The sequence below is a fragment of the Balaenoptera borealis genome, assembly GCF_965194805.1.
Source record: "Balaenoptera borealis genome assembly, chromosome: 20".
In the NCBI taxonomy this organism is placed as follows: domain Eukaryota; kingdom Metazoa; phylum Chordata; class Mammalia; order Artiodactyla; family Balaenopteridae; genus Balaenoptera; species Balaenoptera borealis.
Window position 1 is genome coordinate 15,985,496 of NC_138879.1, and position 21,419 is coordinate 16,006,914.

Genomic DNA, 21,419 nt, shown 5'->3' on the forward strand with positions numbered 1-21,419 from the left:
TTTGATTTGTTTATTTATTTTTGGCTGCGTTGGGTCTTCGTTGCTGTGCACGGGCTTTCTCTAGTTGCAGTGAGCAGGGGCTACTCTTCATTGCGATGCGTGGGCTTCTCATTGCGGTAGCTTCTCTTGTTGTGGAGCATGGGCTCTAGGCGCATGGGCTTCAGTAGTTGTGGCACGCAGGCTCAGTAGTTGTGGCTCGTGGGCTATAGAGCGCAGGCTCAGTAGTTGTGGCGCACGGGCTTAGTTGCTCCGTGGCATGTGGGATCTTCCCCAACCAGGGCACGAACCTGTGTCCCCTGCATTGGCAGGCAGATTCTTAACCACTGTGCTACCAGGGGAGTCCCAGAAATGTCACATTTTTTTAAAATTAAAATTCTCTGTATATTTTTATCTATTTTTGGATTTTGTATTTTGTTCTTTGGATCTATTAATTTGACAATCGCTCCACTATTTTAATTATTGAGACTTTTAAATATGCCTTAATATTTAGTAAAGTTACTCCCTGTGTTCATTAAGTTTTTCTTCCAGATTACTCTGACTGTTCTTATTTTTTGTGTATGAACCAGATTATTTAGTTATAAAAATCCTTTGGGTAAATTCAAAAAATCACATTAAAGTTATAGATCAAGCAAGAAAGAACAACATCTTTATGATGTCAAACATTTTAAATTGAGAACATGGTCTGCCTTTCTGTTTGTTCACATTTTCTTCTGGGTCCGTTAGGAGCATCTTAACCATTTCTTTACATAGATATTTTATATTTCCTAAATAATCTCTAGGAGTTTTATCTCTTCTGTTACTATTTTAAATGAGGTCATTTTATCTTCTTATGTCTTCTAACTGGTTCTAACTGGTGGTTGTTTGTGTTGCGCCAGGAGACTCCTCCTTTCACTAAAAGGGCAGCCCTTTCAGATTCCGGTTTTGTAGAGGTTTCAGTCCTAGCTGCTCACCTACAGGGTCCATATCTCCTGACCCTGAACAGTCATCAAAACCCCAACCCCTTAGGGAGGGTGGGAGGGAGGGAGACGCAAGAGGGAAGAGATATGGGGACATATGTATATGTATAACTGATTCACTGTTATAAAGCAGAAACTAACACACCATTGTAAACCAGTTATACTCCAATAAAGATGTTAAAAAAAAAAAAGACAGGAAAAAAATTTTTTAAATAAATAAATAAATATTCATTCCCACTGGGGAAAAAAAAAAAAACAAAACCCCAACCCCTAGCCATCAGGGCCTAGATCCATATGAAGGATCCAGATCCATGTGAAGCCCCATGAGGGCTTCACCTCTCACCTCTCCCTCAGCCACTCACAGGGTCATTTATGAACATACCATTCTAGCCTTAGGTTCTCTCTTCTTTCTGAAACAAAGGGATCCTTTTCTTTTGAATGCATTTTTATATGTCACTTTATTTCATTTGGTATTTTTATGTGGTCACATGAGTCTGTGTGATGGGTTGGGCATGGTGAGTGAGTAGATTGGTGGGGTAGTGTTCATGTTAGCTCGGTTACTTTCATTCTGAAACTTGAAAGTTCCATTTCTTGGTTTCTAATTGACATTTATTGTATATTAGGTTAGATGTTGTAATGGACTAGATTAGAATGATAATATTATGTATTTTCAGTAAGTTTAACTATTTGTTGAAATTAAATGAAATATTTATACCTGGGCTTTAAATTTAGGAACATGGCTATGGAATCTGGTTTGAAATATCATGACTGAAAATATTTGTCATTAAAAAGCACATTACTAGTTCTGTTAAGTTAGAACTTAAAAACCTAAGTATTTAACTGATATGACATAATCTAAGTCTCACCTGTGTTTTCCAGTCTTTTTTATGGAAAAAATAGTTCTCAAAGAAATTCAGAGGCTCCTTTCTCCTTAGCATTTTTAATTTCTGTATGTCTTTGAATGGCTTTCCCATTACCACCCCATCCACATTAGGAACCAGTGGAAAGATGGGTATTTTTGAATATGGGCTATCTGAAGGAGGACTGCATCCTAAGAAGATAAAAACTGGTATCACAAATAATGTAAGAAGAAATTCACATAAAAGACATACATGTGGTACCTATTTTGCTCTTTGTCTATTCATCTCCTCAGGGGCCATGCCTCCCCTTCTTCACTCTCCTGCTCCTACCACCCACGCATCCACAGACTTTCAGCTTCATCAGGTGTCTGGGGATTCAGGTACATTTGCTTTCAAATGATATCTGTGTGACAGAGACCAGACACTCAGAATAGGCTGTGGCCCTACTCTTAAAGCACTTGGCATCTAGTATTTATTTCTGACCAGTAATATACAAATAAATCCTTTACAACAGTGGGGAGAGGACAAATGGCTCTTACTCTTGAGCTCTTCAAGAAATTTAAATACATCCTTTTCTTTCATTATTGCAATCCGGGCAGCATTAGCAAAGGCGGCTGTGCTTGAGCTTGGAGGTATGCATATGTCTGGCTTAAATCTCCTTTTTCCATAACCCATAGCATAAGGGCTCCACACCATTTCCGAGGTGGTTTCCTGGAATTTTCTTTGGAAATAGCTAGGAAAAAAAAAAGTAATTCACAGGTGGTTAAAAAGTGCTACAGTCCTACTGAAAAAAAGTGCCATAGTCCTACTGAAAAAAAGTGCCTGAGTGTTGGACAGAAAGAAAAAAAAGTCAAGTTGCAAGTTATATATGCTGAACGCATTCATTTTAAATTTAATTTGTATATTCATTCAATATTATTTATTGAGGGCTTGTTTCTGTGACATTTATAGAACATTTACTGATATTTTCCACAGGCCATTTAATTACTTTATATATGCAGTCCCTGGGCTTTGCCTTCCTTCCTCTTCCCCAAGACTTCCCAGTCTTGTCTAGAAAAATACCTATCGATTATGATCCATGTTAGGTTGCTTCTATGTCTTGGCTATTGTAAATAGCGCTGCAATGAACACTGGGGTGCATGTATCTTTTTGAACCATGTTTTTCTCCGGATACATGCCCAGGAGTGGGATTGCTGGGTCTTATGGTAGCTCTGTTTTTAGTTTCTTTAGGAACCTCCATACTGTCCTCCATAGTGGCTGTATCAGTTTACATTCCCACCAGCAGTGTAGGAGGGTTCCTTTTTCCCCACACCCTCTCCAGCATTTATTGTTTGTAGACTTTTTGATGATGGCCATTCTGACCGGTGTGAGGTGATAATTTACTGTAGTTTTGATTTGCATTTCTCTAATAATTAGCGATGTTGAGCATCTTTTCATGTGCCTCTTGGCCATCTGTATGTCTTCTTTGGAGAAATGTCTATTTAGGTCTTCTGCCCATTTTTGATTGGGTTGTTTGTTTGTTTGTTTTGATATTGAGCCACAAACTAGGGTCCTTCCCTAGCCTTGAACCCATCCACTCACAATGATCTCACTCGCCTCTGAATATAGAATAATAGTCGTTTCTCTCAGTGTAATTTACTTCCTACTAGGTTCTTTAAGGCTCACCTTTCCTTTCCTTCAGAGTATTCTCTTTAGACTCTATGGCTCTGGGTGTGGTCCTCAAATCAGCAGCAGCAGCAGCACTGGGAACTTGTTAGAAATACAAATTCTTGGGTCTCACACAAAACTCCTGAATCAGAAACCCTGGGGCTCAGCGATGTGTTTTGACAATCGCTCCAGGTGATAATGATGAGTGCCCAAGTTAGAAAACTGCTGGCGTGGTATAGAGTCTCTCCCTTCCCTGAGACTCTAATCTTTGTTTGATGATTATATACCAGGTTATATTTATAACTGTTTTCTTTCCTCCCTCCCTCCCTTCCTTTCCTCCTGTTTTAATCTTTCTTTAGTAACACAGGTTTTCCTTAAATATCTCTTGATCCTTGGATGTCTATTCATACTTAAGAGTGAGAGTAAACACTTTTTTTTGAATTTTTGAATTTTACTTTATTTTTTATACAGCAGGTTCTTATTAGTTATCTATTTTATACATATTAGTGTATGTATGTCAATTCCAATCTCCCAATTCATCCCACCACCCCCTCCCCCCCCCCCGCCACTTTCCCCCCTTGGTGTCCATACGTTTGTTCTCTACATCTGTGTCTCTATTTCTGCAGTGCAAACCGGTTCATCTGTGCCATTTTTCTATATTCCACATATATGCATTAATATACGATATTTGTTTTTCTCTTTCTGTCTTCAATCTGTATGACAGTCTCTAGATCCATCCATGTCTCTACAAGTGACCCAATTTCGTTTCTTTTTATGGCTGAGTAATACTCCATTGTGTATATGTACCACATCTTCTTTATCCATTCATCTGTCTATGGGCATTTAGGTTGCTTCCATGACCTGGTGATGCAATGAACATTGGGGTGCATGTGTCTTTTTGAATTACGGTTTTCTCTGGGTATATGCCCAGTAGTGGGATTGCTGGGTCATATGGTAATTCTATTTTTAGTTTTTGTTTTTGTTTTTTAAAATTATTTATTTATTTTTGGCTGTGTTGGGTCTTCGTTTCTGTGCGAGGGCTTTCTCTAGTTGTGGCAAGCGGGGGCCACTCTTCATCGTGGTGCGCGGGCCTCTCTTGTTGCTGAGCACAGGCTCCAGACGCACAGGCTCAGTAGTTGTGGCTCACGGGCCTAGTTGCTCCGTGGCATGTGGGATCTTCCCAGACCAGGGCTCGAACCCATGTCCCCTGCATTGGCAGGCGGATTCTCAACCATTGTGCCACCAGGGAAGCCCCTATTTTTAGTTTTTTAAGGAACCTCCATACTGTTCTCCATAGTGGTTGTATCAATTTACATTCCCACCAATAGTGCAAGAGGGTTACTTTTTCTCCACACCCTCTCCAGAATTTTTTTTTAAACTTTCTTAACATCTTTATTGGAGTATAATTGCTCTGCAATGGTGTGTTAGTTTCTGCTCTATAACAAAGTTCCAGCATTTGTTGTTTGTAGATTTTCTGATGATGCCCATCCTAACTGGTGTGAGGTGATACCTCATTGTAGTTTTGATTTGCATTTCTCTAATGATTAGCGATGTTGAGCAGCTTTTCATGTGCTTCTTGGCCATCTGTATGTCTTCTTTGGAAAAATGTCTATTTAGCTCTTCTGCCCATGTTTTCATTGGGTTGTTTGTTTTTTTTAATATTGAGCTGCATGAACTGTTTATATATTTTGGAGATTAATCCTTTGTCCATTGATTCATTTGCAAATATTTTCTCCCATTCTGAGGGTTGTCTTTTCATCTTGTTTGTAGTTTCCTTTGCTGTTCAAAAGCTTTTAAGTTTCATTAGGTCCCATTTGTTCATTTTTGTTCTTATTTCCATTACTCTAGGAGTTGGGTCAAAAAAGATCTTGCTGTGATTTATGTAATACAGTGTTCTGAATATGTTTTCCTCCAAGAGTTTTATAGTGTCTGGTCTTACGCTTAGGTCTTTATTCCATTTTGAGTTTATTTTTGTGTATGGTGTTAGGGAGTGTTCTAATTTCATTCTTTTACATGTAGCTGTCCAGTTTTCCCAGCACCACTTATTGAAGAGACTGTCTTTTCTCCATTGCATATCCTTGCCTCCTTTGTCATAGATTCATTGACCATAGGTGTGTGGGTTTATCTCTGGGCTTTCTATCCTGTTCCATTGATCTATATTTCTGTTTTTGTGCCAGTACCATATCATCTTGATTACTGTAGCTTTGTAGTATAGTCTGAAGTCAGCCAGTCTGATTCCTCCAGCTCCATTTTTTTCCCTCAAGATTGCTTTGGCTATTCGGGGTCTTTTGTGTCTCCATACAAATTTTAAGAGTTTTATTCTAGTTCTGTAAAAAATGCCACTGGTAATTTGACAGGGATTGCATTGAATCTATAGACTGCTTTGGGTAGTATAGTCATTTTCATAATATTGATTCTTCCAATCCAAGAACATGGTATATCTCTCCATCTGTTTGTGTCATCTTTAATTTCTTTCATCAGTGTCTTATAGTTTTCTGAGTACAGGTCTTTTACCTCCTTAGGTAGGTTTATTGCTAGGTATTTTATTCTTTTTGTTGCAATGGTGAATAGGATTGTTTCCTTAATTTCTCTTTCTGATCTTTTGTTGTTAGCGTATAGGAATGCAAGAGATTTCTGTGCATTAATTTTGCATCCTGCAACTTTACCAAAATCATTGATTAGCTCTAGTAGTTTTCTGGTGGCATCTTTAGGATTCTCTATGTATTGTATCATGTCATCTGCAAACAGTGACAGTTTTACTTCTTCTTTCCCAATTTGTATTCCTTTTATTTCTTTTTCTTCTCTGATTGCCGTGGCTAGGACTTCCAAAACTATGTTGAATAATAGTGGTGAGAGTGGACATCCTTGTCTTGTTCCTGATCTTAGAGGAAATGCTTTCAGTTTTTCACCATTGAGAATGATGTTTGCTGTGGGTTTGTCATATATGGCCTTTATGATGTTGAGGTAGGTTCCCTCTATGCCCACTTTCTGGAGAGTTTTTATCATAAATGGGTGTTGAATTTTGTCAAAAGATTTTTCTGCATCTATTGAGATGATCATATGATTTTTATTCTTCACTTTGTTAATATGGTGTATCACATTGATTGATTTGCGTATATTGAAGAATCCTTGCATCCCTGGGATAAATCCCACTTGATTGTGGTGTATGATCCTTTTAATGTGTTGCTGGATTCTGTTTTCTAGTATTTTGTTGAGGATTTTTGCATCTATATTCATCAGTGATATTGGTCTGTGATTTTCTTTTTTTGTAGTATCTCTGTCTGGTTTTGGTATCAGGGTGATGGTGGCCTTGTAGAATGAGTTTGGGAGTGTTCCTTCCTCTGCAGTGTTTTGGAAGAGTTTGAGAAGGATGGGTGTTAGCTCTTCTCTAAGTATTTGATAGAATTCACCTCTGAAGCCATCTAGTCCTGGACTTTTGTTTGTTGGAAGATTTTTTTTTAAATTAATTAATTAATTATTTATTTGGCTGTGTTGGGTCTTTGTTGTTGCATACGGGCCTTCTCTAGTTGCAGCGAGTGGGGGCTACTCTTCGTTGCGATGCGTGGGCTTCTCATTGAGGTGGCTTCTCTCTTTGTGGAGCACAGGCTCTAGGTACGCGGGCTTCAGTAGTTGCAGCTTGTGGGCTCTAGAGCGCAGGCTCAGTAGTTGTGGTGCACGGGCTTAGTTGCTCCACGGCATGTGGGATCTTCCTGGACCAGGGATCGAACCTGTGTCCCCTGCATTGGCAGGAGGATCCTTAACCACTGTGCCACCAGGGAAGTCCCTTCTTTCCATTTATATTTTAAGCTCCTTAAATGCAAATGCCACCTGTTAAATACTTCTGCCTGATCTCCTCAGGAACCAGGTATATGATAAGTAACTACCATAACCATAATAACAATAAAAACACCAACATCTGCTAACATTTCCTGAGCACTTACTGGATATAAGCAGCAATACAAGGAGGTGGAAAAGAGCATGGTTTCTGGAACCAGACAGTTTGTGCTAAAATCTAGGCACCCCTACCCCTTTGGGCAGGTTACTTAACTGACCTGTGCTTTAGCTTTTTTAATCTGTAAAGTGGGGATGATAGGGCATATCAGTAGGTGAGGATTAATAATAAATAATGTGTGTATTCTATACTTATTCTAGTTACTTTCACATAATAATACTAGCTAACATTTATTGAGCTCCTATGATGTGCTGAGCACTTTACCTGCATTATCACATATCCTCACAATTTCCCTATAATTGTGTTATGGGTATTATTATTCTCATTTTATAGATGAGGAAACTGAGGCTGAATGGTTAAGGAATGTGCCAAATTTGTGTACCAACAGCAGGCATTTAATACATGTATTTGACTTGGAATGAAGTGTAGAATGTTGTGCACCCTCTGTTCCACATCTGACCTAGGTGTAGGATAGTGTAAAGAGATTACCTGTTGAGGAGCAGAAAGATATTTTACATTGTTGGTGGCATTCTGTATTTTTAAGTCTCTCTAAGTGGGATAGTAGAATGCTTTGAGAGAGTAAGAGTTGAAAAGACTGATAACAGAAACATTTAATTTTTGTAATACAATGATAGACATAGATTGAGGAAATGTATCTTTAGTGATATTTGCTGGAATAAACACATTTGGGTGTGAGAATGTTTCCTTATCCTCTATTCTCAAGTCTAATTCTGGCTCTGCTCCAGTCCAAAGACTACTTTGGGAAGTATGAAATTGCTGTACCTCATCCCAAAGGACCTTTTGACAGCCCCTGGTAGATCCAGTGTGAATGGGAGTATCTTGTATTCAAACTAGATTTCCAAGCTCACCCAAAATCATTCCTGGAAAAGTCTCGTTCCTCTGGGATTCTCTAGCCTAGGGTAGGAGAAGCTGAACTTTTTTGGCTGTCTTAGGCTTTCATGGGGCACTGAGATCGTCTGAATCAACCTTGCAATTTCGGAACTAGGCAGTGCAGTGAGGATGAAGGAATACGGTCTCATGTTGTGGCACATGACTATTTATTTGCCTATACACCTTCTCCTTTGTTTTGGAGCAGATCCATGGAGTAGGATGTTAGGGAGAGGTGGCTGCCTTGTTAATATCCTCATAAATGCTGCCGAGAAGGTCGTTTTTGTTCTTTCTTTGCCACCTACCTTACTATTTCCATTATAGCCTTTCTGGGTAAGGCTGAAGTCTCTACAAGCTTTGATAGGATTTCAAACAATAGGATCCCTGGGTTGCCAGCTAAATCTAAACAGTTCTCCGTTTCTGGAACTGTGGAGGGAAAAAAAAATTCAAAATGCCTTCTGAAAAAAACTCTATCATAAAAAGGATTAAAGTGACAGTTGTATTACTGTATATACAATATTAATACCAAGTCAAGAACAGAGAATTATAGAAAAACATCCGAAGTCTGTTCTATTTGGTAAAAAGGTCATTTTGATTACTGAACAGACAAAATAATCATGGAATTTTAAATGAAATACTTTTAGTTCAGTGACTTCTAAGTAAATACAGTAATACATTTAACATAAACATGAATTATGTGTTAAGGACTATTGTTCTGTTCTTCTATGTAAAGGAATTGTTGATTAACATACTTCTGGTGTGCAGGCAAACCCTTGTTACTATAGTGATACTTGAAACAGTAACTTCTGTTTATACTAAAACAGTTCATAGCTTATGAAAGGATGTATTTTTCAAAACTGTATACAATATTTGGAATTTGGAATGCATTCATCCTAGAAGACAAGATATGAATAGGGTTAGATTTTCCAAGGCAGCTTGTTAAATTCATAAACAAACTGTTAGAGGACTAACAGCAATAATTTGAGTACCTCCACTTCATTATACCCTTGTGTGAGAACATGCTCTCGAACCTCCAGCAGACTGTCCAGCCCTCACACCGAGGAAAGAGGCTTCACCAGGGTGAGGAAGATATTTTTCAGGAAGAGTGAATTATCTATACCCAAATCTGCCTGAGAGAGAGAGAGCATTTTTCTTTTTCTAAAAAGATATTTTTTCTTCTGTAGGAGGAGTACCTCCCAAAGTAGCACAGGTACTGGTAAAGAATTAAAGTACTATAAAAGGTGACCAAAATTTTCTATACCACTGCCTGAGTGTTCTCATTGGAGTCCAAAAAGCAGTATCTTCTGCAGAAGGACTTGATGCATTTAAGTTAAAATTCTAAAACTGTATCAATTTCCCTAGCAAATTTTGTTTTAGAGAAGCAGTACAAAAGTAAATCACATCCCAGACTACACCTTCCTGATTGGAGACCTAAATGAATAATCTTTACAGTGCCATGAATTGCAACTAACCATCTGCTATCTATTAAGCAATATCTCTACTCACCCACAGCCTTAAGGAAGCGGTTGTTATCTGTTAGCACCTTTATAAAGTCTGAGAAATTCACCTTCCCATCTCCTGCAACAGAAATCTAAAGCTCAGAACAAGGATATATTTACCTTCCCACTTCACTCCCACCTCTATATTTCTATTATTAGAATATGCCAGAGTTTTACCCTGTTTCCTCTAAAATTAAAGGATAGCGAGTGCTATTAGAGTGTTTATGTTTCAATGAAAGAATAAAAATTTGGGTAGAGTTCGTGGAAACAAGTGACACTTTAATTAAATGGTGACTGACACACATGGGATGCTGCTGATTGAATGGGGCACTGGCAGGTGGGTGAGGAGAAGTGAGATGAGGTACTGTGCTGAATATATATTCCACACAACATACCAGCTTGGGCTACTAGTCACTAAATCAGTATATTCAAAGAACACATTACCTATATGCTTTAAAAATATCAATAAAAATGCTGTGGCATTTAAGAGTCAATATAGGTGGGCTCTAATGATGGAAGGAAGATTTGTACTAAAATGATTCAAACAGAAACAAAGGGCTTGGATTTCCTTGGCAATGTAGGCAGATAGGGTAGGGGGTCCCAGAGGAAGAAAACTAGGCATAACTTTCTTGACATAAGAGAAGCCATTTTAGGCCTAAGCCATTTTGTCATCTAAGCCTGGCCATAGTGCTTGTCCTTGCAGAAGAATACGCCTCATAGTTAATGATTTTAAAGGAACAAAGAATGTAAGAACAAACTGGTATTACCAGGCCAGGAAAATAACTTAACCATATTGGAAATAATATATCAGTTGTAAAGACTCCCAGTTCTGTTTTGAAGTTGAGATTAGCCTGAAGCACATTCTTGAGCTGTTTTGCAGGATCCAAACCGCCTTGAGCACTCAACCTTTACCAGAATACCTAGAGCCTAAGGAATGATGCTGCTGACCTTTGCTGACCCTCATAACCTCAATCAACTAGAGCCTGGATCTGTCGACCTTTGCCCCAATTCTATGCTGAATTCTCCTCTGCTCCAGCCCCTTCATGAATATGCATGTACCCTTGGCTTAAAACCTTCCCATTTTTGCTGTTTGGGGAGACACTGCTTTGGGAAAGATCCCCAGCGTTCTCCTTACTTGTTGCAAGTAATAAATCCTTCCTTCTGCTCTTTGGCTTGGTTGTGTCTTTTCGCTCAACACCCACCAAGAGGCGAAGCCAGTTTTTGGGTAACAGTAACAGGTTATTTTTGAAATTGTCAATGCCTTTGTATCTGTTATTTCAAGGCACCCTCCAAAATGTACATTAGGACAAGTAATCTGAATTTGATATTAAATATGACAGTCACTTTTCGTTTCCACACAGGCTTTTTCAAAGACTAGCCCATTTTGTAGCATTAATTTGATTTCATAACTTGTACACCGATAACTTTAAAGAGAAACACATATATGTGCTTTTGGCAAATGAATGAGGTTTACTTCTCATGTTTATGTAGTCTGAGAAAAAATATATATTTATAAAAATTTTTTATGAAAAAAATAATGACAAGTCAAAGTACTCACGATCAATATCAGCACATCTTAGTTCATTATAGACATCATGCTTGGTTAGATTCATTCCCAACTTAGCTAAAGTGCACATCATTCCATGTAAATCAATACAGCCAGTTTTATCCTTGTTAAAGAAGTTGTAGGCATCTTGGAAGGCTGGGGAAATGGAATTAGGTTAGGACAGTTATTTAAGAATAAATACATATTCTTATGGAACTAGAACAGATATTACCATTGATTGGAGGTCATGTTCTGAAAAACTATTTAGAGAAATTTGAGTATTTAGTAGACATTTCTTATAAAGGACAGTGTCCTTCCATGAGATTTGAACTAGAATAAACTAATTGGTGGAAAAGCAAATATGTAGGCAAAATGGCTCTTGAAGGATGTTCATACCCTAATTCCTGGAACCTGTGAATGTATTACTTTACATGACAAAGGGGATTTTGCAGATGTAATTAAGGTAGATTACCCTGGATTATCTGAATGAGTCCCTTATGAAGCAAGAGAGATGTGGCAGATGAAGTGAGAGATTCAAAGCAGGAGAAGGACTTGACTCATTGTTGCTGGTTTGAAGATGGAGAGGGCATGTGATGTGGAATGCAGGCAGCCTTAAAGGTCTGAGAGAGGCTCCCGGCTGACAGCCAGCAAGGAAGCGGGACCTCAGCCCTATACTACAAGGAACTGCATTCTGCCAAAAATTTGAACAAGCTCAGAAGCAGATTCTCCTCCAGAGCCTCCAGATAAAAGGCCAAGCTGGTCAACACCTTCATTTCAGCCTTGTAAGACCCAGAGACGAGGGACCAGGTGAGCCCACCTGACTTCTGACTATCCATCTGTGAGGTCTGAATGTTTTGTACAGACTCAAAGTTTTTTGTTTTGTTTTGTTTTAAATTTTATTATTTATTTATTTATTAATTTAATTTTTGGCTGTGTTGGGTCTTCGTTTCTGTGCGAGGGCTTTCTGTGGTTGAGGCAAGCGGGGGCCACTCTTCATCGTGGTGCGCGGGCCTCTCACTATCGCGGCCTTTCTTGTTGCAGAGCACAGGCTCCAGACGCACAGGCTCAGTAGTTGTGGCTCACGGGCCTAGTTGCTCTGCGGCATGTGGGATCCTCCCAGACCAGGGCTCAAACCCGTGTCCCCTGCATTGGCAGGCAGATTCTCAACCACTGCACCACCAGGGAAGCCCTCAAAGTTTTTTTAAAGAAATACTCAAGGCATTAACTGGAGCCAAAGTTAGACATGTATTTTCTAAAATTAGTAAATGAAGAGGTGAATCCAGAACAAGGTATTCTCCCAAATGGTACCAGTATAAAACATTTCGTATCACATTCAAATTTTAGCATCTCTGTGTATAAGAATGATTAATTCTATAGAAATAAGATACCTGCCTTATATTTGTGTGAAAAGTTAACATCCTTCTCCCTTGATATAAGGCTGTCTTCTCTAGGGCTGGAACTATCTCTGACGTGTTTCTTTTTTTCTCCCAGTATTTCTGGCCATGTAGTAGGCATTCATGCGGCTTAATCAACAAATTTTTATTGCACGCCTTGTATGTGCCAGGTGCTGCTGTAAGTGCCTAGGATACATTAGTGCACTAAACAGACAAAAATTCTGCCCTTATATAAATGTAATAAATAGGTAAGACAGAGAGCATGTTAGAAGGTTAGAAGGTGGTAAGTGCTATGGAAAAAGAGAAAAAGTAATACAGGGTTGGGGGGGGTTGGGATTTCTAGGAATTGAAGGATAGGTTGCTTGTATTAAAATGTAAGATTTGAGCAAAAACTTGAAAGGTGAGAGAGTGGATATCTGGAAGAAGAGAGGACTAGGCAGAGGGAAGAGCTAGAGCACAAAGGCCGTAAGGGGAATGGGCCCGGCATGCTCCAGGAACAGCAAGGATGCTAGCGTGGCTGGAGCAGAGTGAGTAAGAGGAAAGGAGTAGGAGAGGTCAGAGAGGTAATATGTGCGTGGTTATGTTTTAAATTTTATTTTAAATTTTATTTCAGATTGGTTTTAGATGTAGTTGCAAAGATAGAACAGAGAGTTCCCTCACCCAGTTTCCCATAACATTAACATTTTACATTACTAAGGTACATTTGTCACATCAAAGAAGCCAACATTGGTGTAGTACTATTAACTAAACGGCAGACATTATTCGGATTTTACTGTATTCCCTACACCCTTTTTCTGTCCAAGATCCCATCCAGGACACCATATTACAATTAGTCATCATGTTTTTTTAACCTCTTCTGTATAACAGTTTATCTGACTTTCCTTTTTTTCTGATACCCTTACTAGTTTTTGTTTGTTTTTTGGGGGTTTTTTGGCTGCGTTGGGTCTTCGTTGCTGCGCGCGTGCTTTCTCTAGTTGCAGCGAACAGGGCCTACTCTTCCTTGAGGTGTGCGGGCTTCTCATTGTGGTGGCTTCTCTTGTTGCGGAGCACGGGCTCTAGGCGCGTGGGCTTCAGTAGTAGTGGTGCGCGGGCTCAGTAGTTATGGCTTGCGGGCTTAGTTGCTCCATGGCATGTGGGATCTTTCCAGACCAGGGATCTAACCTGTGTTCCCTGCATTGGCAGGAGGATGCTTAGCCACTGCGCCACCAGGGAAGTCCCGCCCTTGTCAGTTTTGAGGAGTGTTGTTCAGGTACTTTGTAGAAGTCCTTCAATTTGGGTTTTTCTGATGTTCTTCTCATGGTTAGCCTGAGATTATGGGTTTTGGGGAGGAAGACCACAGAACTGAAGTGGTGTTATCATCATTATATTAAGGCTATCAACATGACTTATCACTGGTGATGGCAACCTTGATTAACTGGCTGAGGTAGTGTTTGTCAGATTTTTCCACTGTGAACTTCCTTCCTTCCTTTTTCATATTCTACTCTTTGGAAGCAAGTTGCTAAGGGTAGTCCAGACTCAAGGGACAGAGGGCTCAGGGGAATGGGGAATTAAGCTCTACCTCCTGAAAGAGGTAATATCTACATACATTATTTGGAATTCTCTTGTAAGAGAGATTTGTCTCTTCTTCTTTTAAAAAATTCAATCATGGGACTTCCCTGGTGGCGCAGTGGTTAAGAATCCGCCTGCCAATGCAGGGCACACGGGTTCGAGCCCTGGTCCAGGAAGATCCCACATGCCGCGGAGCAACTAGGCCCGTGCTCCACAATTACTGAGCCTACGTGCCACAACTACTGAAGCCCGTGCGCCTAGAGCCCAAGCTCCACAACAAGAGAAGCCACCGCAATGAAAAGCCCGTGCACCGCAACAAATAGTAGCCCCTGCTTGATACAATTGGAGAAAGCCCGCATGCAGCAACGAAGACCCAACACAGCCAAAAAAAAAAAAAAAAAATTTAATCATTTATTTCTATCACTAGGGACTTATCGATATTTATTTTATACTTTGAGTTATAATCTAATACTATTCTATTTATTTTTGTTGTTCAAATTATTCCAGCTTTGGCTGTTGTGAGCTCTTTCAGGTTCATTTCTGTATGTCTTTGACATGCTCTTGTCCTTTTGTATTTTGAGCATCTCCTTACTTTCTGGCACTGCAAAATATTCCAGGTTCATTTTGTATATTCTCTGCCAAAGCCCTAGAATCAGCCATTTATCCAAGGAACTCTGATTCTTTGATAGGAGACTGACATTGGAAGTCAAGATCTGGGGGTGTCAGTGCTTTTAAGTCCTCTCAGCAAACAGAGGTAGGAAATATATGCACATATACTAACCCATGTATACACACATATCATATTATTTCTTGATCTACCATCTGCATCCATATTAAGTTAAACATGAGTTCACACTGATGTCTCACTCTAATCCAGTTCCACTGCTTCACTTTAGCCTTCTCCCCTTGTTTATCTGAAACTTCCTACTCCAACAGAGAGAAACCTGGCTCCCACCATCCACCATTGAGTCACTTATTTATTCAATCGTCGTATACATGTACAACAGTTTCAGAATTGTTAATCTATACCCCTATGAGAAACAACTTTACTAATTAGAGTATATTGTGTGTTGTTTATGTATAGCTCCTTTTGTGTTCAGTCTTACAGTTTCTAGTCAAAATGTCGTTTTCAGAGTTACATAGGTCAGCGCCTCCCTCTCCCCGACCTGACATATTTTAACAGGATCACTGTGGCTATTGTTAGAACAGACTTTTGTAAGGATTTGGGTAGAAGCAGGGAGACTAGCCTCAGGTAGGAGGCTATCGTGGGTGAGCAATAACAGTGCTTTAGACCAGGGTTGTAGCAGTAGAGGTCGTATAAATCTCTATATATTTTAAAGGTAGAGCCAATGAGATTTCCTGATGGATTTATTTTATTTATTTATTTTTTAAAATACACATTTCTTCATTTATCTATTTATTTATTTATTTTTATTTTTGGCTGCATTGGGTCTTTGTTGCTGCACGCAGGCTTTCTCTAGTTGCTGCGAGAGGGGGCTACTCTTCGTTGTGGTGGGCGGGCTTCTCATTCTGGTGGCTTCTCTTGCTGTGGAGCACGGGCTCTAGGCATGTGGGCTTCAGTAATTGTGGCACGCGGGCTCAGTAGTTGTGGCTTGCAGGCTCTAGAGCGCAGTCTCAGTAGTTGTGGCGCACGGGCTTAGTTGCTCCACAGCATGTGGGATCTTCCCTGACCAGGGCTCGAACCTGTGTCCCCTGAGTTGGCAGGCGGATTGTTAACCACTGTGCCACCAGAGAAGTCCCTCCTGATGGATTTAGAGGTAGGGTGAGAACGAAGAGTCAAGGATGACTCCAGAGTTTTTCCAGAACAAGTGGAAGGATGAAATACCATTATCTGAGATGGGGAAAGCTATGGGTAGGTCAAATTTTAGAAGAGGCTGAGGGGAGGAGAGGATGGGGAGTTACTGGTTAATGGGTCTGGAGGTTCAGTTTGGGATGATGAAAAAGTTCTGGAGGTGGATGGTAGTGATGGTTAGAGGACAATGTGAACATATTTAATGCCACTGATCTGTGTGAACTCTTAAAAATGGTTAAAATTGTAATTTTTATGTTATGTATACTTTACTACAATAAAAAAAAAAGAGTAAGAGGAACATATTAGGAGTTCAGTTTTTTTTTTTTTTGGCCACGCCATGTGGCTTGCAGAATCTTAGTTCCCTGAACCTGGGCCCCTGGCAGCAGCAGCGTGGAGTCCTAACCACTGGACTGCCAGGGAATTTCCCAGGAGTTCAGTTTTTGACATGTTGAGTTTGAGGTGTCTATTAGACATACAATTGGAGATGTCAGGTAGGCAGTTAGATATGAGTCTGGAGCTGGGGAGAGAGACCTGGCTGGACATATACATTTGGGAATTGTTGGCATATAGGTATTTAAAGCCTAAGACTAGATGAGATCACCACATGTGTGAGTGGGATGAAGAAGAGAAGAGGATCAAGGACTGAGCTCTGGGGTGGTCTAACATTAAGAGGAATCAGGAGAAAGGGAGAAACTAGCAAAAGAGACTGAGGAGTGACCAGTGAGGTAGGAAGAAAACAAGAATGTGTAAATATCTAGGAATGGGAAAAATAGTTTTGGAGACAATGAGTATAGACACCTCTTTCGGGGGATTTTTCTGCAAAGAGGAGCAAAGAAATTGTGTAGTAGCTGGAGGAGGAAATGAGGTCACAGTATATTTCTTAGGGGAAATAATAGTAAATTTGTATGATAATAGGAATGATATAATAGAGAGTGAAAAAAATTGGTGTTGAAGCGGGGGACACAGTTTCTTTGGTCATATCTTTGAATTTGAGAGAGGAGATGTGATCTAGTCCACAATGGAAGGATTACTTTAGATAAAAGTATAAAGTTCATTTGTGGAAGAGGGAGGAGGGCAGAGTTTGTGGGTACAGATGCTGGTGGGGGTAGATATGGAAGTGGGAGTCTGTGGAAGTTCTATTCTGATTGCAGAATCAGAATTCTCTGATTATAAAGGGGTAGGAAGCAAGGGTATCAACTGAGAGTGAGGATGGTAGCAGATGCTGGGGATTTGGAGGTGTTCAATAAATATTTGTAAAATGAACAAATTAACCTCTCATAGTGCTTAATCCTCATGACAACCATATTTTCTAGTTTCTGTATTTGATGCTTTGATATCTGGGGCCTTGCTGATCCTGGAGGGCCTGCCCCTCCCATAACTAGCCAGTTCCTAGAGATAGTAAAAGACTTGCCTGTGAGCATGTTCTTCATATACAAACCAACCAATCCAGAGACCATATCCCCAGTCACCAACTATCTTAGGCTCTTAAACTCTGGGCTACTGTTCCTCTGTCCTAATCACTGCAGGGCCAGGTATCAGACAACTAGGGACAGCCCTGAAACCCACAGCTCACTGAAATAATTTAACTAGCCAATCCTAAACCTGCTTATCCTGCCTTGTCTATTCCTTCCTGCAGAAACCAAACTAAGGCTCTTGCCCACTTCCCTCTGCCCTTTGCCTTTTGACTGACTCTGGTGCTTCCCTGTTTGCCTCTTCATGGTGTGCTGTGTCTCTTACTTTTAGGGATCTCTGAGAATAAAATACTTCTTCCAGGACAGTTGTTTCTATGTCTGTATGTATAACAATACCTGATTAAAACAAATAGTGGGTACCCTTAAAGCACTAATGTATATTAATGTACTTCAGAAACCTTGAAGTTTTATAAAGCCATAAATTGTTATTATCAAGGCATTTAGTTCAATTTTACAGTGAAAAATGAAGTGCTGATCCTGACAATCTTTTGTGGTTCCCAAACCAGCTTTCCCAGCAATAAAGGTGTTTTTTTGATTCCTGTCTCTTGGAGGAATTTCTTAGTTGGTTCCAAACTTGGAGGGGTGAAGCATTAACCTTCTCAGAACCCAAACACAGCCATGCTTGATTTTTTTTTTTTAGTTTTTCTAGTGTGTCATGTTTTCCCTTTTCTCTGGGCCTTTGCAGATTCCACTCTTTCTACCCAGAACACTCCCTTCTGTGCTCTTTGTCTGATTTACTCATTATTTAGCCTTCTCTGGGACTTCCCTTCTATCCTTACTGAGACTAAGTTAGGACACTTTCTTTTATGCTCCTTTATCTCCATACTTTCCCTATCATAACTTGTGTCATGTTGTAATTTAAATGGTTCAATCAACAAATTCATGGTTTAACTGTCTTCCCTGTAAGACTTCCTATTAGGGCAGGGAACATGTCTGACCTGTGTTTTGCCTAGTACACTGTTGGCTTTAAGTAAGTATTTGTTGTTTGGATGAATGAACTGTAGCGAGGGTAGCTCATTTTATCATTATAATTTTTTTCTATGAGAAATCCTGGCACTTTAGTTGTGTTGATACTGCTTTGTTACTTAATTTCTATTTGACCTTGTATTTTTTCTTCTCCACACCACAAGTTCTCCTTTGAATAAAAATATTTGGCCAGGACTGTCTAAATTCTTGAAGATGTCTATTTGAAAGTAATCCCCCAGGACTTCCCTGGTGGTCCAGTGGGTAAGACTCCACGCTCCCAATGCAGGGGGCCCAGGTTCGATCCCTGGTCGGAGAACTAGTTCCCGCATGCATGTGGCAACTAAGGGTCCTCATGCTGCAACTAAGAAGTCTGCATGCCACAACTAAAGATCCCACATGCTGCAACTAAAGATCCTGCCTGCCGCAATGAAGATCCCACGTGCCGCAACTAAGACTTGGCACAGCCAATAAATAAATAAATAAATATTAAAAAAACTAATCCACCTTCCTTCCCACAAATTAGACATTGTTATCATAAAATATAGATTTTTTTTGCTTTTAAATAACAGAGTTCTGTAGACAACCCTTGAAATCCCAGATCTCCCTTAGAGAAAAAAAATGATCAGATATATTAAGGGGCTTTTGTTTATGCTTTCATTTTGGGATGGGTCTCATTACCTCGCATTTGTGAAGGGCTCAACTTCCTTTCTTTGTGCTGTAATTGGCTTGGCAGTGGTCCTGGTAAATCTTTATCCCTGAGAAAAGAGATACTTATTGAAACCAGTAAATATTAGTTCCCTTCATCAGTTTCTGCTGACTGGAGTGACTGTAAGCATCAAAATACATCCAGAGTCACACCACCTAAGGGCCCTGTTACTGTCAATTGCCAATAGCTACAGGATGGACAGTGATGTTGGCCACAGAGGTCCACCTCTCCCCTATACTTGCCCATCAACCTTACCCCGTTAAAAAATCTGATTTCTCCTATGTTACAAAAGAGGAAACTGAGGCTCAGAGGGATTAAATAACTTTTCCTGAGTCACACAGCTAATAACTGGAAGCCCTGGGATTCAAATCCAGGTTTATTTGTTGCCAAAGTTGAAGATAATAAGCCTCACACTATTCCTATTGTTAGAAATATAAGTTGTTTCAAATTTTTAACTAGTTTAAATAATCTTATGGTGAATATACTTATAGTGAAATTTTGTATTCACATTTATTTTACAACTTTGCCAAATCGTATTTTTACCTGCATATGAGAGAGAGAGAGAGCGGTAGATCGATCTCTTTCTCTCTCTCTCCCTCTCTCTCTCTCTCTGTCTCGATGTCTCTATATCAACCATATCTATCTATCTCTCATCAAGAGAGAAAAGTTCTGGAAAGTTTGGAACCCTAGGTGACCTTTTATTTCCTCAGGAAAGTAAAATCTGGAAAAAGAGGAAAATATTAATACTTTGGGGATATTTTGTATATATCTGCAGCAATTTTTTAGTTTAGGAACATAAAAATGTATTATGCAAAACTGGGTTTACTTATAATATGGTAATTTAATAGTAAATTTATAATGACGTAATTTTATGGATTAATTTTATTTAAAATACATTTAGTTTTGATACTAGTAGAACTAAAAGTTTTAAGAAATGTCATCTCTTAGTTTTTGTGCTTTTACAAGGAGCAATTAAAAAAGTAAAACTATAAGAAATACTAAACATGGTAGTTAAATAAAAAAATTATAGTTTATGAATTTAGTATCCTCTACAGTGTCTACTAGATTCAGCCCATTTTTAAAGAGGACCTGGTAAAATAGGAGGTGAAATGCACCATTCTCAATTTTTCTGACACGGAATTTGATCTAATTAGTCTTATTTTTCTCAGCTTTTACTAACATTGATATCTTCTAGTGTTTGCTTTTCATTACCAACTTGATGCCTTTACTCAGATTGGTTATTTTATATTTGTTGTATTTTTAAATATAAACAGATTTCTTTTTCATGATATAAAAGATGCAGTGGATGGAGAAATATGAAGTTCTCAAGAAGCAAGAAGAAAGTAGAAGCCCAGGCAATGTAAGTTCTTTATTAGCTACGTTTAAAAAATCATACTCCTGGCAGAATTTCAAATCTTATCTTGGATCAAACATGGGAAATAGTTTTTTTATTTTACAGTGTTTCAAAGGTTCAGAGAACTTTAGATTTGGAATGAACCCAGTCTAGCCTCTCATCTCATGTAGGAATTCCCTCTACATGTGGTATTATCTAGTCTTTGCTTGACTACTTTCAGTGACAAGGAAGTCACTACTTCAAAAGATAGTTCGTGATGAAGGGTAAGGGAACAATGAGATCAAGGGATTTGGCTGCTATAAGGTTGTCTTACCCACAACCTGATAAAAAAGTCCGTAATATATTCCTGTAGAATGGCATAGTCAAGGACACTAGGAGAAATACTCTCAAAGTGGCAAAGAAAATGGATAATTGTGAGAGAAGAGAGAGGCTTTTCTTCTTATGATCTGATAAAATTTACATCAGGCTTTCATTTTCAGTCATTAGTGGCTACTATTTATTGGAATTTGTAGTTATCAGATTGAGAAAAAGCTATTGTTAATGTCACAGGCAAACCTCCCTTCCCAATTTTAGCTCAAGGTTAGTCATAGCTAATTTATCAGATTTCATTTTACTGGCCATTTTTGAGCTACATACTCTTTCTCTATATTCTGACGCTTAGGGGTTTACGATCCTCTAAGTTTATTCTCCTTTAAACTGGCACTTGAAATGTCTTAATGTGTAACTGACAACTCCTTTAGCCTTCTGACAACCTTCTTCATCTGGGGTATTCTGTCCCCTCACACAAAAATAGCCTCTCATTTGGGAGAATAGGAAGG

General features: G+C 39.3%; 1 protein-coding gene across 7 annotated transcripts in view; it reads right to left on the reverse strand.

Moving 5' to 3' along the window:
- EFCAB3 (EF-hand calcium binding domain 3) overlaps positions 1 to 21,419 on the reverse strand; it is a 50,380-nt gene that overhangs the window by 12,071 nt on the left and 16,890 nt on the right. For 6 of the 7 annotated variants that reach the window (XM_082373834.1, XM_082373833.1, XM_082373832.1 and 3 more), the window contains 6 exons: positions 19,220 to 19,296; positions 11,361 to 11,504; positions 9,810 to 9,881; positions 8,609 to 8,729; positions 2,356 to 2,549; positions 1,823 to 2,007 (listed from right to left, as the gene is read on the reverse strand). In XM_082373834.1, coding sequence (XP_082229960.1) covers positions 1,823 to 2,007; positions 2,356 to 2,549; positions 8,609 to 8,729; positions 9,810 to 9,881; positions 11,361 to 11,504; positions 19,220 to 19,296 — 793 coding nt within the window. The remainder of the gene's footprint in view (positions 1 to 1,822; positions 2,008 to 2,355; positions 2,550 to 8,608; positions 8,730 to 9,809; positions 9,882 to 11,360; positions 11,505 to 19,219; positions 19,297 to 21,419) is intronic. The other variant, XM_082373835.1, reaches the window with a different exon arrangement.